At 70.1% G+C, this 17,576-nt stretch overlaps 1 protein-coding gene across 1 annotated transcript; it reads right to left on the reverse strand.

Moving 5' to 3' along the window:
* Nucleotides 1-2: 2 nt before the first annotated feature.
* Nucleotides 3-16,704, reverse strand: LOC125353777 (laminin subunit alpha-5-like; the record flags this gene model as incomplete). The annotated part of the gene is made up of 7 exons (XM_048349431.1): nt 16,381-16,704; nt 12,771-12,923; nt 4,435-4,552; nt 3,737-3,855; nt 3,486-3,656; nt 3,284-3,381; nt 3-48 (listed from the first exon to the last, which is right to left on the reverse strand). Coding segments are annotated over exons 1-7 (1,029 nt in total), but the record flags the coding sequence as incomplete, so codon positions are not given.
* Nucleotides 16,705-17,576: the final 872 nt, after the last annotated feature.

The raw sequence follows: 17,576 nt of genomic DNA on the forward strand, positions 1-17,576 counted from the left end.
CGGTCGCAGGAGCCCCCGCACGTGTTGTGCTGGCAGGCACACTGCAGCCTGTGGGGAGCACAGCGGGGCTGGGACCTCCCCCCCCAGAGGCCCGCAGCCAGGGGGGCAGGACGGCCGCCCCCGCCCCGAGGAGCCCGCGGTCCACACCGCTAAGGACGAGCTCCGGCTCAGACCCCCCTCCCGCGGTCCACACCGCTAAGGGCGAGCTCCGGCTCAGAGCTCCCTCCCCACGGTCCACACAGCTAAGGGCGAGCTCTGGCTCAGACCCCCCTCCCACGGTCCACACCGCTAAGGGCGAGCTCCGGCTCAGACCCCCCTCCCGCGGTCCACACCGCTAAGGGCGAGCTCCGGCTCAGACCCCCCTCCCGCGGTCCACACCGCTAAGGGCGAGCTCCGGCTCAGACCCCCCTCCCCACAGTCCACACCGCTAAGGGCGAGCTCCGGCTCAGACCCCCCTCCCGCGGTCCACACCGCTAAGGGCGCGCTCCGGCTCAGACCCCCCTCCCGCGGTCCACACTGCTAAGGGCGAGCTCCGGCTCAGACCCCCCTCCCGCGGTCCACACCGCTAAGGACGAGCTCCGGCTCAGACCCCCCTCCCGCGGTCCACACTGCTAAGGACGAGCTCCGGCTCAGACCCCCCTCCCGCGGTCCACACTGCTAAGGGCGAGCTCCGGCTCAGAGCTCCCTCCCCACGGTCCACACCGCTAAGGACGAGCTCCGGCTCAGACCCCCCTCCCGCAGTCCACACTGCTAAGGACGCGCTCCGGCTCAGACCCCCCTCCCGCGGTCCACACCGCTAAGGACGAGCTCCGGCTCAGACCTCCCTCCCGCGGTCCACACTGCTAAGGACGAGCTCCGGCTCAGACCCCCCTCCCGCGGTCCACCCTCCCCTGCCTGCTCCCTGGTGGCTCTGCACAACACAAGGTCACGGCGACTGGGGCGCAGGTGCTGGTGGAGGCCGAGGCGCACGCCGGTGGGCGGGGCGGGGCCTCGGCAAGCAGTGGTGACCCGGCGGTCACCTCCCCACCTTGGCCAGGACCCCAGCCAGCCAAGGGAGACCACAGCTGTCCCCTGTGAGGTCCACACCCCACTGGTGGGCAGGTGCCCCAATGTGTCCCCAAGCCTCCCCGGGAGGGAGGGGACATCCTGCCTGCTGTCCCCCATCTGTGTGGGCAATGGATAGGCCAGTCAGAGACGAGGGCCAGCGTGGGGCCACCTCCTGTGCACACTGAACACCTGTTCCGGAGCCAGCACCCCACCAGGCGGCGGGGGGCGGGGCGCAGCGGTCCTGGCCTGGCCTGCAGTCGGGACTGAGCCTGGCCAGGCGCACCTGTCATCAAGCAGGACTGCAAAGAAATGGTGGAGGCCAGAGCATGACCGCCAGCTCCAGGGGAAGGAGGGAGGGAGGCAGCGCAGGGGTGAAGGAGGGAGGGAGGCAGAGGTGAAGGAGGGAGGGAGGCAGAGGTGAAGGAGGGAGGGAGGCAGGTAAGGAGCACGGTGCAGGGAGAGGGAAGAGGGGACGATGCAGGGAACAGGATGAGGGGAAGTGGAAGAAAATGGTAGGAGAGGGCCAGCTGGGAAGACGGGGACCACCCTCCTGGGAGAAGCAGGTGCAGGGGGAAGGGGCTGGTCTAGGGCTGTGGAGGGGGGTGCAGGGAGGGTCTGCGGCCGTGTGGAGGGGGTTGGGGGGAGGGTCTGTGGTGGGGGGGTGGGGGGAGGGTCTGCGGCCGTGGGGGGGTGGGGGGAGGGTCTGTGGCCGTGGGGGGTGGGTGGGGGTCTGCGGCTCGGGGAGGGTGCCTGCCTGCCCCAGTCCTCACGCCCAGGCGGGTGAGTCGGGGGTGCGGGTGCCGCCTCTCTGGGCAGTGAGGCCTGGCCCTGCTCTGTCCTCAGGCTCCTCGCCGGCCCTCGGGACCCGGCCCCCAGGGGGCAATGAATTCCGAGGCTCTGGCCCTAGAAGTGGGGGTGAGCGCCGTCCTATCCGGGACCGCGCGTCTGTCCCCCACCCTGGCAGTGGGGGCACCGCGGTCAGCCCTCTGCAGCACCCCAGTCAGACTCCGCATGAGACACGGGGAGCAGAGAGCACAGGAAGCGAGGCGGCCAGCGGAGGGGGCGCCGGCGGGCGCAGGGCCCTGGCCAGGCTCCCCCCGGAGGTCCCAGCCCGGCCGGGGAGCGGTGGGCTGTGTGCAGGTCTGCGTGCCCCCCGGCTGCCTCCCGGGACGCCAAGAGCGGGGCCAAGGCCCGGTGCCCGTGGCTCAGGCCCGAATCCTGGCTACTCGGGAGGATCCGAGTTCACGGCCAACCCGAGCACACAAACCTGACTGAGAGGCTCTTACGGCCCATGAACAGCAAGATGCAGAAAGTGGAGGTGGCACTCAAGCGGTAGAGAGAGTATTAGCCTCGAGCGGGAGAAGCTAAGTAAGAGTGGGAAGTCCCGAGTTCAAGCCCCAATGCTGGCACAATCAACCACCAATCCATCAATATTTAGAACTAAAACAGGGCCCAGTATTTTTTTTTTTTTTTTGCCAGTCCTGGGCCGTGAACTCAGGGCTTAAGCACTGTCCCTGGCTTCTTCTTGCTCAAGGCTAGCACTCTGCCACTTGAGCCACAGCGCCACTTCTGGCCATTTTTTGTATATGTGGTGCTGGGGAATCGAACCCAGGGCCTCATGTACACGAGGCGAGCACTCTTGCCACTAGGCCATATCCCCAGCCCCAGGGCCCAGTATTTGTTAAGAGCTTTGTGAGGGAGGGAAAAAGCAAGGCAGGAGTGAAGGAGATAAAGAAGAAAGGAAGGAAGCCAGAGAAGGAAGGCCGGGAAGGGGGGGACGCAGAGGAGAGGGAGGGGCGTGGAGGGGAGGGGCGTGGAGGAGAGGGGAGGGGAGGGGAGGGGAGGGGAGGGAGGGGGAGGGGAAGGAAGGGGAGGGGGAGGTGCAAGCCGCCAGGCCCAGGGGCGGGCTCCAGGCAGAGCAGGGGCGGCCTGGGCCTCGTCCGCAGCGCTGGGCCCCCGCTGACCATCTGGGCGCAGTCACCCCGGGACCCCAGGACGGGGGAGGTGACGTGATGGCAGCCGGTGAGGACGCAGCACGGGAGAGGCCCCGACTGGGGGACTCTGGTAGCCCCAGGAGCACCGGCTGGGTGACCGCGGGGCGGATGGGACGCGGCTCCCCTCCTCGCCCCGGGCGGGGCCGCAGGGCCGCAGGGCCGCAGGGGAGCCGCGTAAGTGCCCCACCTGAGCCTCCCCACCCCTCGGGGCGGGCGGGGGTCAGCAAGGCCGGCGGGCTCACCTGAAAGGGTCCGAGGGGTCCTTAGCATCGCAGACGTCCGCGTGGCCGTGGCAGACGCAGCGCCCGCCGACGCTGATGTCCTTGATGCTGTAATAGTACTGTGCCCGGGGCCCGTGAGTCCGGGGCCCGGCGCCTCGCCCCCCTCCGGCCCGGGCCGTGCCCCGCCCCCCCGCCCCGCGGAGCCAGGCCCCCCCAGGCTCACCCGGCGGGTGACGGTGGGGTCCTGCAGCGCCTTGCCCATGAGGTGGCCCAGCAGGGTGTTGGTGCGCAGGAAGCGCAGCCGGATGTTGGTGGCTTTGGTGAAGTCTCGCAGCAGGGGGGAGTAGGAGAAGTTCATGGCCCCGGGGCGTCCGTTCACCAGGGACACCACAATCTGCCGACGGGTGACCGTGAGGCTGCGTGTGGCCGCCCCCCCTCCCCCCTCCCCCCCACGGCAGAGCCGCCGGCGCCCACCTCGCCGTTCTCCAGCGGCACTATGCGGGAGTACTCGGTGGTACAGATGGCGTCGTCATCCCGCGTGATCCGCTCCAGGGTCCGGGCCCCAAACCGCTCCACACAGTCCCTCTTGGAGGCTGCAGAGAAGCGTCCCAGGGTGAGGACCGGGCCGGCTGAGCGCAGACCCCGGCTTCTCCACCGGCGGCAGGACGGGTGGGAGACGGAAGGAACTCCGGCCGACGGCAGAGTCCTCGTCCTGCGGGCTCCAGGGAGGCTGGACCCGTGCAGAACAAACTAGCTGGTACCTGATGGCTGGCCCTCTCTCTGGAACGTGCCAGAACAAGATCTCCCTGGCTCTTTCCGGGGCGCTATCCCCTATTCTTGGCTGGGGAGTTCTGAGGGTCATGTGACCAGGCCCGTGTACCTGAAGCGTTTGCATCCTGCCAAGGTCCGACGCAACAGGGGCGGCTAAGTGGGCAGGAAGCGGGCGCAGAGCCGCTGAAGCAGCTCGATCGGAAGCCCGTCCCCCCGAGGCCCGGAGACGGCGGGCATCGTCGGCCCGGCCCTGACCACGCCTGGCATCAGCACCACGCCAGCCAGCCTGCCTCGGGGGGCCTGCAGCCCTGGCCCTGACCGCGCGGAGGTGGGCAGCGGGCGGGGTTTGGTGGAGAGGCGATGGCGGCCCGGCCCACCCCAGGAGCCCCCAGGCCACTCACAGGCGAAGAACTGCCAGGGCTGGTAGGTGTGGCCGAAGTCCGTGGAGCGCTCCAGCACCCACAGGTCTGGCCGAGGGGAGTTGGCAAACTTGACGAGCACATAGGCGACGTGGAAGACCTGCGGGGGGGGGGGGGGGGGCAGCGAGGGCATCAGGGCGCCTGGGCCCCGCCCGCCCCCGCCCGCTCAGGTGCGGGTGGTACAGGGGACCCCCGCCGCTCCCGGAGCCCATCCCTGCTGCGGGGCTCACTCCCGGTCCTGGGCGTGCCTGGGCAGAGGACCCAGACTGGCGGCCCCCCCCCCGGCCAAGCCCCTCCTGGGAGGCCTGGTGGGGGCGGTCGGGGGACCCTGAGGGGACACACGGGGACCTGGGCAAGGGGGCGGGGGAAGCGCACCCCAGGCCCCCAGCCAGGACTGAGGGCTGGACAAGGCCCAGGCCCAGGTCCCAAGCCAGCCGGGCCTCTCCCGGAGGGCGCTTCCCCGGGTCCCCGGCCCTGGAGAAGGGTGGCCCGGAGCCAGCTGGGAGCCAGCCCTGCCACGAAAGGAGCCTCCAGGGGTAAACCAAGCCCCCTCGGGGCCACGCACGAGCCCAAGGGCTGGGAGCCGGGAGGCCTCACCACCAGGAAAGCCCCTCCTCCGGAGGCCCGGACACCGAGCCCTGCCCCGGGCTGGCCTTCCCTGCCTTCTCCTTGGCAGGGCAGGTGCTGCCCCCCTGAGCCGGAGGAAGGCTCCTCTTCCGGGTCACCCTCGTCGGCCTGCACCCCAAAGCCTCCCCGAGCCTGGCCCCGCCCACACGACTGTCACGGGACATCTTGGACACTTCCTCCAGGAAGTCCTTCCCGGAGTTTAGCTCATCCACACAGGCCCCCCGCAGGAAACCTCCAAGATGTCTTCCCTCCACACACCCGTGCTGCCTTCCTTCACCGGGCCTCCCTCCACGGTCCTGTGGCCTGAGATACCTCCCATCTCACCCTCGCCTCAACAGGCCCAGGGCTGGGGTGCTCACCAAGGGCGTGGGCCCAGGATCGGGAGGAGAGGGCCGTTCCCTGGGGTCACCACGGGGCAGAACACCTCCAACCCTCCAGAGAGCGGAGGCCTGGCCTGGGGCGAGCGCGGGCGCCCTTGGCTCAACCCCCAGAACTGCTCTCGGAAGGAGCTCCTAGATCACCCCCACCCCTCTAGGGCACCCCCGCCCCACCCCCCACCCGGGGCTCAGCACCCCGCCGCTGGCACAAGGAGACTGTGATGGTCGCGCCCTGCCAGAGCCTGGGCCTCCACGGGGCCTCAGTCCTGGAAGCCACGGGGAAGGGAAGAAAGGGGAGGGGCTGGGGTTCTGCCCCACGTTTGCGCCCAGGCACCGTGGGCGGGGCCCGCGCACAGCCAGAGAGGCACAGACCCCTCCTGGAACCCACTGCTCTGGGGTGCCCCGCCACCGCAGGTGCCTCTGGCTGGCACCCGAAGCCTAGGCCCTGAAGCCCATGGCTCCCTAGGCCCCCGAGGCTGCACAGGCCCCGTCGCCTCACCAGCCCGGCTGGTGCCCACATGGAGCCTTCTCAGCGCCAGCCTGGGGAGGTGCGAGCGGCCAGACGCCAGTGCAGGCCAGGCCCAGCGACCCCAGACACGGCCCGGGTGCTGCCTTGCCAGAGGGCCTGGTAGTGCGGGGACAATGGGCTGCAGCCGAGCACAGCCTCCCTGGGTGGGGGCCAGGCCCATTTACCACCGCCAGCTGAGGTCATCTTCCGCCTCCCCATGGCAGGAGAGCGAGGGGAGGGGCTCTGCCGCCGCGGGCCCACACCACACCGCAGCCTCCGAGCCCCGTGGAGTGCAGGGGGCGGGGTCTGTGGAGGCAGGGGCGGGGCCTGTGGAGGCAGGGGGCGGGGCCTGTGGAGGCAGGGGCGGGGCCTGTGGAGGCAGGGGGCGGGGCCTGTGGAGGCAGAGGCAGGGTCGGTGGAGGCAGGGGGCGGGTCTGTGGAGGCAGGGGCGGGGCCTATGGAGGCAGGGGGCAGGGTCTGTGGAGGCAGGGGCGGGTCTGTGGAGGCAGGGGCGGGGCCTGTGGAGGCAGGGGCGGGGCCTGTGGAGGCAGGGGGCAGGGTCTGTGGAGGCAGGGGCGGGTCTGTGGAGGCAGGGGCGGGGCCTGTGGAGGCAGGGGCGGGTCTGTGGAGGCAGGGGCGGGGCCTGTGGAGGCAGGGGCGGGTCTGTGGAGGCAGGGGCGGGGCCTGTGGAGGCAGGGGCGGGGCCTGTGGAAGCAGGGGGCAGGTCTGTGGAGGCAGGGGGCAGGGTCTGTGGAGGCAGGGGCGGGGCCTGTGGAGGCAGGGGCGGGGTCGGTGGAGGCAGGGGGCGGGTCTGTGGAGGCAGGGGTGGGGCCTGTGGAGGCAGGGGGCGGGTCTGTGGAGGCAGGGGCGGGGCCTGTGGAGGCAGGGGTGGGGCGGGACCTATGGAAGCAGGGGCGGGGCCTGTGGAGGCAGGGGCGGCACCTGTGGAGGCAGGGGTGGGGCGGGGCCTATGGAAGCAGGGGCGGGGCCTGTGGAGGCAGGGGTCGGGGTCTGTGGAGGCAGGGGTGGGGCGGGACCTATGGAAGCAGGGGCGGGGCCTGTGGAGGCAGGGGCGGGGCCTGTGGAGGCAGGGGCGGGGCCTGTGGAGGCAGGGGCGGCACCTGTGGAGGCAGGGATGGGGCGGGGCCTATGGAAGCAGGGGCGGGGCCTGTGGAGGCAGGGGCGGGGCCTTGTAGGCAGGGGGCAGGGCCTGTGGAGGCAGGGGGCGGGTGGGAGCGGTGGGGCAGGACAGACGCGGACGCCGGCTGCTCTGGGAAGCCCGGCCGCCCCCGCCTTTCCCTGCACGCAGGCCCAAGGCTGTTTGCTCGCTGGCTGCCCCGACCCTCCCTGGTCTGCAAGCCCGCATTTTTCCCAGCTGAGAGCACTTTCACAAATATTGACTCCGAGATGCTGACGGCAGGGTAAGGGGGCATGGAAACTTCCATCCCGAGGCTGGGATGAGTCCATCCGTCCTTCCGTCCGTCCATCCATCCATCTGAGCCTTTTCTGACAGGTGGAGCCCTGTGGGTACAGACCCTCGAGGGGGCGCCCCCGGCCTGTCCCTGGCCCCCTCCCAGGGCTCCGGCAGTGTCCCTCGCAGGGACCACGAGGGGTGCAGACCCCTGGCCCTCCCCGGACACGGCCCTTCCCCTCCCTGCCAGATCCACTCAGCTGCCAACTCAGGCTGACCTTTCTGCTGCTACATAGTTCAGCGCAAAAGGAAAAAAAAAAAAAAAAAGGTCTTTTAAAGCAAAAGCCAAACAAAAGCTGCCGGTTATTTTTATAAATCTGGCTATTTTGGGGCAGGCACGTCTCCAGAGCAGCAGCCGGGGCAGGCTCTTGGTCATCATGCCCTCCCACCCCCCCGCCCAGCCTGACCTCGGAGGGCTAAGGCTCCCCAAAGAGGGCTCTGCCCTGTAACCCTGCCCACCAGGGAGCTGGCAAGGGCCCAAGCGGCAGGTCAGACCCAGACAGGAGTGCAGGGCCGGCGCGAGGCTGCGGGGCAGGAAGACCTGGCAGGCGCGGCCCTCCCGGGAGGTAAGGAAGGGGAACAGACACCGCCACGCTGCAGCGGCCCTGAGACCAGAAGGGGGCACCTGCCCTCCTGGCCAGCGCCACGGAGGGTGCCCGGGCACCCACGCCGGGCTGTGGCAAGGCCAGAGAGAAGAGAGCGGGGGCCTGGACGGCACTCGGGTGAGGCTGAGGGAGGGGAGCCGGCTCCGGGGGCGTGGAGCGGTCTGCCCCTGGCTAGCTGCCACCTCAGGCTGTGGCTGGAGCCTCCGGGGGGCCTGCGCCCGCAGCCCCCGGGGGAGCACGACTGCACACAGGTGGCCACAGGCTCGTCCCGGGGCGCAGAGGCCCGGCGCTGCCCCTGGCAGGGTGACTCAGCCCGCGGCCGGTGACTCAGCCCTGACCCTGCAGGAAGGAGGCCCTGTGCCAACTCCTGGGCCCAGCCAGGGTCTCGGGCCCTGCAAGCAGGAAGCCCCTCCTAGCCCCGGGTGTCCAGGCTGCCCGGGCTGCTGGCCTGACCGCTCCCTTCAGGTCAAGTTCCTGGGGACTCAGAGCTCCGGCGTCCTTGGAGGCCCCGAGTGGGCCTGGCTGGCCCTCCCAGGTGCCCTCCCGCCTGGCAGAGACCCCGGTGCGTGGGAACCTGCTAACCCCGTGGCAGGAGCCAGGTGGGCCGGGCCAGTGCCCGACAGCTACTCAGACCCCAACGGGGTCAACAGCCAGACCTGAGCGCACCCCATGGGGACCCCTTCCGGAGACAGTGAAATGGACAAGCCAAGCGTGCTACCCAGCAAGCCTACTGATGAGAAGCCAAAAGAAAAGCATGGGGCACAGTGAGCCCAGGAGCCCCAGTTCTGGGGGGGACGGGGTTTCCAGCAGGGTGAGAGCGAGGGGGGCAGGGGGACCTGGCGGGGACAGCACCCCTCGAGCTTGAGGAAGAGCAAGAACCAAGTGGGAGGGAAAAACTGGGAGACAGCGAGGGAGGGGTGACGCTGTTCAGAAAGAAACGTAGTCATTATCCGACTTATATACCTGTGACCCCCCTGTGCGTCCCCTTCACAATAGCAATAACAATAATAACGTGATAAGAGAACCAAGCGGACCTGTACAGAAAGCGGGCTGGGCCTGGGGTGGCCTCCGGCCACCCGATAGCATGCCGGAGCCGCAGGAAGTCCAGTTTATCCCGGGGGACCCCACGGCCGAAACCCAAACAATTTAGTCTCCACTGAGAGGTATGGCCAGAGGCTACAGGCCAACGCAGCGAGGTTTGTTTAAAACCACAGAAAACAGGAAGCCTCTGGGGGCCCCCAGGACCTGGGGGAGGGGGGCCGTGGCGGGAGGCAGGAGCACAGAGTGAGCGAGGGGGCAATGTGGCGTGGACAGATGCGCGTGGCCACGAGCCCACACACAGTCCAGCTGGGCTCTCGCGGCCCTGGGTCCTCTGCCGGGCGAGGACGGGAATAGAGCGGGAGCGGCTGGGGCTGGGCAGAGGGGGGCCCCAACACACCGGGGGCACCGCCGGGGCGGGGCGGCCCTGCCCTGCACCTGACCGGCACTGCGCTGTGGAGCTGAGGCCTGCCCGCAGCCGTGCTTCCGGTCACTTGCCTGGACAAGCTGCTGCTGCCCTCAGGGCGCTGGCCACAGGGCCACAGGCCCGGCCGGGCCCAGAGCAGGCGCGCAGGGCCAGTCTACAGGGCACAGCCCCACAGCCCGGTGCCCACCACGCCCCCAGGCAGGACTTCTCGTTTCCCTCTTACGGAGGAGAAAACAGCCCGGTGTCCCGACACCTGGCTGCAGCCAACCCCAGCCTCTCCTTCAGATGTCAGCGGCGGGCTCTGCTCAGGATGCTGGTGCTGCCCGCCCCCCGGTGCCCCCCGGTGCCCCCCGGAGCCCCCCAGGGCCCATGGAGGACTCGCGCCCTGCACTGGTCAGCAGGTCCTCCAGCGTGCCACTTCTCCACCACGTTTCTCTGATGTGGGTGGGGGATAACGGGCCCCACCCACCCCCACCGTGGTGCTATCCCCTCGCCTCTGGGCGCCCAGGCCTCCCACCTCGGTGCTTCCTGCGGCTCCCCAGGCCCTGGGCGCACTGCCCCTGTGGTGGAGAGCTGCCCTGCCCCCGGGCACAGGGTCTGTGGGGACTCTGGGTAGGTCGGGAAAAGGGCCAGCCACCGCTTGCAAAGGCCGCGGGAGAGTCCCAAGACTCCCGCCTCAGGCCCCGGGAGTCAGGCAGCGCTCTCCCTGAGGACCCTGCTCCTCTTCTGTGCCCAGATGTCACAGGGACCCCCGTCCCCCCTGCCCGCTGCCCATCCAGGCCCCACCCGCCAGGGCGTTGGACCCTGGCAGCCAGGCAGCCCACCCCGCCCTCCCCGGGCCTGTGAGGTGCAGGAAGCTCCCCGGGGCTGGTGCCAGCGGCCCCACCTCCTTTCCAGGGCATCCGCTCCAACCCCAGAACAAAGGCGCTCGCTGAGGCGCTTCCTGGAGCTTCCTGAAGGAGCCTCAGCCAGAGCGGCTCCACTCGGGCCCGTGGATGCCCCAGCACGGGCCCAGGAAGAACCCCGCGGCCCCGCGTGAAGCCGGACACCCACCCCAGAGCCCGCGCCAGGGCTCGCCCACAGGCAGGAGCCCCGCCGGGTGCACCCACAGCCAGCAGAGTGTGGGCAGGAGGAAGGAGGAAGCAGGGAGGAAGAGGGCTAGCAGGCCTGGAAGGGGCTCCTTCCCGGTGTCACTTGATCCTCAGTGAAACCGAAGCTTAGGGGAGCAAGACGTCCACCAGGTGGAACCTTCTCCCAGCCCCAAACGAGCCAAAGGCAGATGGGCTTCGGGCCCAGTTCACAGATGTGGGGACCCAGGCTCGGAGACGGCCCTGTCCCTGGAGATGGCAAGGCCCACTGGGTCAGCAAACAGCCCACCCTCCCTCAGCCTGGGCACCCCAGGTTGCCATAGAAACAGGGCCCGCACGGGCGGGGAATGGGCCTTACTGGGAGAGTGCTTGCCTAGCATGCGCGAAGCCCTGGGTTCGATTCCTCAGGACCCAATAAACAGGAAAAGCCCGAAGCAGTGCTGTGTGTGGCTCCAGTGGCAGAGTGCTAGCCTTGAGCGAAAGAAGCCAGGGACAGTGCTCAGGCCCTGAGGCCAAGCCCCAGGACTGGAAGAAAAAAAAATACAAGAACAGAAACAGGGCCCCCTCCCGCAGCCAGGTGAGTCCCTGGGGTGAGTGAGGTACAGGAAAGACACCCTCAACAAGAGCCGGAATACAGGGGGCGCCAGTGGCTCATGCCTGCAATCCCAGCTACTCAGGAGGCTGAGAGCTGAGGATCGTGGTTCAAAGTCGGCCCAGGCAGGAATGTCCGCGAGACTCTTGTGTCCAATGAACCACCAGAGAACTGCAGGTGGACTCAAAGTGGTAGAGCCTTGAGCAAAAGAGCTCAAAGACAGCGCCAAGGCCGAGTGCAAGCCCCATAGCGGCCACCGCCGCCACCCACCAGTAAAGAGTTCTCGTGCACACTGTTGGCACGCCCTTCCCGCTTCACTGCTCCCCGAAAATCCTCTCTCTAGCCCCCCAGCTGCATCAGAACACCCTCCAGCCAAAGCTAAGCTCCACCCGCCCTTCACGAAGAGCCTCCCAGGGCACAGGTCTGCATTCCCACTCTCCACCCAGACCCCGCTGCGCACGCAGAGTACCTCCCAGTGTGGTAAGGTGCCCCTAAATAGAGAAGGTGCCCTACTGCCCCTTCTCCCGCCCCTGGCTGTCTGCGTGGTCTCCTGGGATGGGTGCTTTCACATACCCCATCAGAGATGCCCCAACAGCTGTGCCAAAGAGAGTTCCTCAAGCCCACGGGGCTCCTCGGGCCCCCAGGCTCCACGGGACAGGTGGAAGCCAAGGAGATGAAGAATAAGCTCCTCTCAGAGCCCAGCCAGGCCGGAATGGGCAGCCCCCTTCCGAGTTTTCCCCTCCTCCTGCCCCCCCCCCCCCCCCCGCCGCTGGCTCCACTAAACCCATTCCCCCTTAGGGGTGCCAGGTCATTCATTGGGGCTCCAGGCCACTCTCTGGCCATCGGCTCGTCCACTGAGCCAGACAGGAAGTAGGTAGGCAGTCCTAGCTCTGGGAGACCTCCCTCCCCTCCCCCCCCCACAGGTGGTAGCAGGCAACAGGCTGAGAAAGGAGCAGAGATCCTGAGTCGCGGGCGTCCACAGAGCAGCCAGGAGTGTGGGCTCCCAGGGAGAATCTGGTGATCCAGCCTGTAGCCTACTCCAGGCTTGGTCCCCCTCCCTCCCCTCCAGAGCCGGGGAGTGGCCGCGGAGCCAGCCCTTCCCACGGCCCGGGGGCAGGGGCTGCCAAGCCGGGGGAAGAGTCACGGAGTGAGGGAGATCCTGCTGTGTGAGTGAGCGATGGACGCAGCCCGGGGGGGGGCCGGGGCCCCAGCCCCTGCCGGCCTGGGGGGCTCACTTATCACGGCAGGTGCTGACCTCACCTCCCAGCCTGTGCCGGAGCCTGGAGCCCAAGCGGGGCCCTGGGCTGGTGCTGGGGCGCAAGCACCTAACCCCTCACCCCAAGGTGGCCGGGGAGGCACAGGTATCCCCGGAATGTCCTCCTCCTCCGCATTCCTGCACGCGCCCCTCCCACCCGGCCAGGAATTCCTCGGGTAAACAGTCGGAGCCTCTGGGGGCCCGGGCCGGGCCCTCCTTCCCGGGCCCTCCCTCCCAGCCCTCCCTCCCGGCCTGCCCGTGGCCGGGATGCCGAGAAGGAACCGACGCAGGTGCGTGCACAGGGGCAGCAGAGGCGGGGACGGGCCCTACCTGGCCCAGGTCCAGCGTGACGTTGACCTCGTTGTACTCCAGGCCCCGGGAGAGCGGAGGGCTCTGCCACCAGCGCTCGGTGCCGTCCACCGCGTTGCTCACGGGGTGTGCCTTGTTACTGTGGGCAGCAGTGCAGATGTCACAGTACTGGCCCTGCAGGGAGAGGGGACAGTCACCTGGCTAAAGAAGGGCTGGGCGGCTCTGTCCCTCTTGGCGCCCTGCTGCCACGCTTCAGGCCCCAGGCCCATCCCGCGGGCTCCCGCCCGCCCAGGAACCTCCACACGTGGAGGGCGCCGCTTTCCCAGGAGCAGGCCAGGCCTGCTGCGTGCTGGGGGGGCGGGAGGGGACGGGCCGAGGGGGGCCTGCTGGGTGGGAAAGCGAGCGGGGCCAGGGCCGGCCGGTGCAAAGGTCCCAGGGCCGAGGCAGCGCCAGCCGAACGGCGGAGGAGCAGAGCCCCAGCCGCTCCCGCTGTGAGCCCAGCACCTCGGTCGGTTGCGAGTTCAAGCTCCAGGGAAGGTAAAGGAGGGCTGGGCAGGGCGGGAAAGGTGAGGCTGGGGCAGATGGAGTCCCCGCTGCCCCCCCCCCCGGGCCTCCGGCCAGGGCCTCCCAAGGAGACTCTCCAGGGGCAGAATGACCATGTGGGCAGCGCGGGCACCGGCTGGAGTGGCAGTGGCAGGTGAGGCCTGTGCTTTGGACTCCATTATCTGATGCCCGCCAGGAGGGCCGGGCCAAGTCACGCAGGAGCCTCAGTGTCCCTGTCAGCAGGGTGGAGATGGCGCTGCACCTGCCCCCCACCAGAAGCCCTAGCAGCACGCACAGGGCCTGGCAGCTGCTCCGCCGGGTCCAGCCACCTGCTGTGCCTGGGCTCTGTCCCCCCCTCCCCCCCTTGCACAGGACCGCAGAACAGGTCCGGCCTCCTGTCCCCGGTGGGGGAGGGGCAGGGCCCTGGTGGCCAGCCAGTACAGCCCACCCCCCACAGGAAACCAAACCTGCTGTCCCTCCAGAACAAAGGCAGCTCTGGAGGCTGGGCACCGATTGGGGCCCCAGAGGACCCGTCCTGGAAGGAAGGTAGGAGCGGGGGAGCATCTCCTGTCCCCTACTCCCTCAGGCCCCGCGTGGGCCGTGTCGGCCCACCATGTGCGGGCTGGATGCAGAAGGCAGAGGCCCCTGTTGTCATCCCTGGGACTCCGGGGCTGGAGTCTGGGCAGCCCCTGCCTGGTGGCTTCCAGGACCTTCCCTCTCGCTGTCCAGATGTCTCAAATGGCATCTCCTCAGCAGGGCCTGGGGTCCGGACCACCAAGGATGCCCAGCTGTGCTCTGCGAGGCAGGGCCACCCAGACGTATCTGTTTACTACCTCCCTGGGGGGCCCCCAGAGAGGGCCGGCACGCACCTTCCCCCCCCCCACCCAGCCACCACCCAGAGTTGCTGCACAGAAGCAAAGGCAATGGCAGACCTCAGTGGTGACCCCTGAACTGGACCCCAAGGCTCCCCAGCCTCCAGAGAGGCAGGGCTGAGGCCTAAGGTGCCCAGCGAAGGCACCACCCATGGGTGCCAGCTGGGGTGAGAGTGGTCAGGAAGGAGGTGGGCGGGCGGCTCTCCCAGGAGAGGCTTCCGGCTGGCCAGCACCCACCCAGACGAGACAGCACACCCCGGAGGCTGGGCCCGACGCTGAAGGTGGAAAGTGGGGCTCCAGCAGCCCAGGAACCCCGGGGGGGCCTGGGACCAGCCAGCCCTGCTGGGCCACAGAGGTCTTGTGGAGTTAGGGAGAAATGGAACTCGTGCCCCCTTAGGCACGGGGCAGCCACTAGCCTCTCACTGAGGGCAGGGCAAGGAAATGGACCCTAACCACTTACCCCACCCACCCCCACCCGGCCGTGAAGGGTCCAGCCCGGGAACAGAGCTGGGAAACAGTGAGGGACTGATAATGACTTCCTCTCCCAGTGAGTCACCAGCTAGGTTGGCCGGAGGCCAGCCCAAGTCCCTCTGATGCCCACCTGGGGTGGTCCAACCCCCCCCCATCCCTGCTCCGACTCCCTGCTAGGGGGCTACGGGGTCACGGCCCATCACGACTGCCTCAGACTGTGGCCTCGGGGCCTGGGTCCCGCCTGCACCCACTCCCCCCACCCCTGCCATGGCCTGGCCTCCAGTCCAATCAGAGGTGGGCTCTGAGACCCAGGCCACCCAGAAGAGGACAGAGGGCAAGCAGCCTCAGAACAGGGGCTCATTGGGGAGCGCTTTGGGCTCGGTGAGGTGAGTGCCGGAACAGGAGACCCAGCCACCCAGCAGGCGGCATGGTGGGCCGGAGCAGTTGCTGTGCACTGGCTCTCCAGCCTCCCGAGCCCAGCTCCCCACCCCAGCTGAGGTGACCGTCACGTGTCCACCCCACAGACAGGGCGCGCAGAGCAGGGCCCCGGACCCCAGGTGGCCAGACTCCCAGGCTCTGCAGAGAGGGAGCGCGAGTCCCAAGGAGGCACGAGGGCCTGTGAAGGGTGGAGGGCTGGTACGGGGCCCGGAAGTGGGCCCCAGCTTCTCTACTGGAGCAGCAGCAAGGAGGCCAGAAGTCCTGGGCCTCTGCAGGCAGCCCCTTCCTAAAGCCCGGCTTCCTGCCCGGCCCGGCTGCAGGGGGGACCCACGGCAGAGAGCCCCGGCGCCCCTCTGCCCACTGCGGCAGCCGGCACCTTTCCAGGCCTTGGTTTTCCCACCCCAAGTGCAGGCTACTGACTGGGCTCCCAGCAGGGCTGGGCTGCAGGGCGGCTTGGGGAAGAGGAGCCCCGCCTCCTCCCTCCCCACGTGGAGGCACCAAGGTGGGTGGGCAGGTAGGGAGGGGGCAGAGCTTTCCTCCCGGGCTCCCGGGCCCTGCCCCCCTCTCCCACAATCCACTTTAAGTTGCTCTGAAATCTCCCCAGACTCTGACCCAGAAGGTGGAGGCCGAGTCCTAGAAGAGTCGGCTCAGGTTACATCCCCGCGAGGGCCCCAGGCTCCCCGAGTGGAGCTGGAAGGGGAATCTGCCCCGGGTGAGCCGTCCCGGGGCCCCAGGAGCAGACTTTGCCCCTGGAGACGGAGCGCTGCCCCCAAGGCTGACCCCGTCCCCAGCCTCCACCCGGAGACGCAGCGGGGGTCCAACGTAGGGCCCGGCGCGGGGCTCCACCGCTCCCGGGAGCCCGAGGAGCCCCCTGGAGCGTGCGCACGAGTTCCCCCGGGGCTCGGACCCGCGCCGCCCGCCCGCCTCCACCGCGGACCCCCGGGGAGAGGCTGCAGCCCGCGGCCGAGCCAGGCGTCCCCACCCCGCCCGCCGGGCCCCGCCCGCACCCCGTCCCACCCCGCGGGCCGCAGGTTCCAGCCGGTCCCCGGGGAGGCGGAGCGCCGCCCCCTCCCCACCGGCGGCCCGCACCCCGGCCAAGCCCCGCCCTCGCCCGGAGCCCGGACTCGGGGCCGCCCCGGCGGCGGGGCACCAGGCGGGACCCGCGTCCGCGTCCGCGTCCGGCGGGGACGCTTCACCGGACCCGCCGAGGGGACGCGCGGCTCCCGGCCGAGCCCGAGCGCCCGGGCCGGGGCCGCCGCCCAGCCGGCACCCGGACTCCGCGCGGGGGTCCCCCCGCCCGCGCTCACCTGGATGGTCTGGTTGGGGTCCCCGCCGGCCACGGGGCCCCCCACCAGCTTGCAGTAGAGGTCCTCGGTGGGGCGCGGGGCGCCGCGCGCGCGGGCCTCCTCCCCGCAGGTCGCCGAGGCGGCGATGCGGGCGCCCTCCGCCAGGTTGAAGTAGGGCGGGTGCAGGCTGAAGCCGCCGCCCGCCGGCGCCCGCGCCCGCGCCGCGCCCAGCAGCGCCAGCGCCGCCAGCAGCAGCGGCCCCGGCCGCGGCCGCGCGGGGCCCCGGGGGCCGCCGGCGCCGGGTCCGCTCCCCGCGCTCCGCCGCCGCGCGCCGCGCTTCGCCATCTTCCCGCAGCCGCGCCGAGCGAGCGAGCGAGCGAGCGCCGGCCCTGCGCGCACCGCCGAGCCCGGAGCGACTGGGGCCCCGCGGCCCGCCCCGCTCGCCCCGCCCGCGGACGTCAGGCCCCGCCCCGGCCCGCCCGGGCGCCCGCGCCCCGCGCCCCGGGGAGGAGGGGGAGGGGCGGCGCAGGGTGGCATTAACCCTTCCGACCCCGGCCCCGCCCGCCGCTCCCCGGGGGCACCTGCTGGCCCCGGGCCAAGCCGCGAGACCCCGGCGCTTCCGCGCCCCCTCGCCCACCCCGCGTCCCGGTCCCGTTTCGGGTCCCCGGCGCTTCTCACGACCCCGGTCGCCCGGCACCCCCGAGCTCCGGGCCCCGCGGCTCTCCTCTTTGTTTCCCCAACTTTGGGCACCGCTCGGCCACCTGGCCCCTCCCACCGAGTCGCTACAAAGTGCGGGCTGGCCTGGGGGCGCGGGGATGGGGGGGCTGAAGGGCCTCCGAGGTGCGCAGGTGGAGACCACCCCGCGCCGCGCCCCGGCCGGCTCCGGCCTGCCCCCGCTGGGCTGTGCAACCCTGTCCGGTTGTGAGATGGGGCCAGTTGGAAATGGCCGCAGGTGCTCATTCAAAGGAACCCCTCCAAAGACCAGGGATGCTCTCCGCCTCCGCCGCAGGACAGATTGGGGGGTGAGGCGGTGCGGACTCTGGTTACTCGCCGCCCCCCCCTCCCCCCGGCGTGGCTGGGCACGGTGGGCTCCACTGGCCCTGCCAAGCCCCGACCCTGTGCTCAGAGCTACTGCCCTGCCCGGCCAGGGGTGAGGACGCTGGGAACACAGCACGGCCCCGGGGACTCGGTCAGAGCTGCATCACTGTTTCTGCCTT

This window comes from Perognathus longimembris, chromosome 6 (assembly GCF_023159225.1).
Source record: "Perognathus longimembris pacificus isolate PPM17 chromosome 6, ASM2315922v1, whole genome shotgun sequence".
NCBI classification, from domain to species: domain Eukaryota; kingdom Metazoa; phylum Chordata; class Mammalia; order Rodentia; family Heteromyidae; genus Perognathus; species Perognathus longimembris.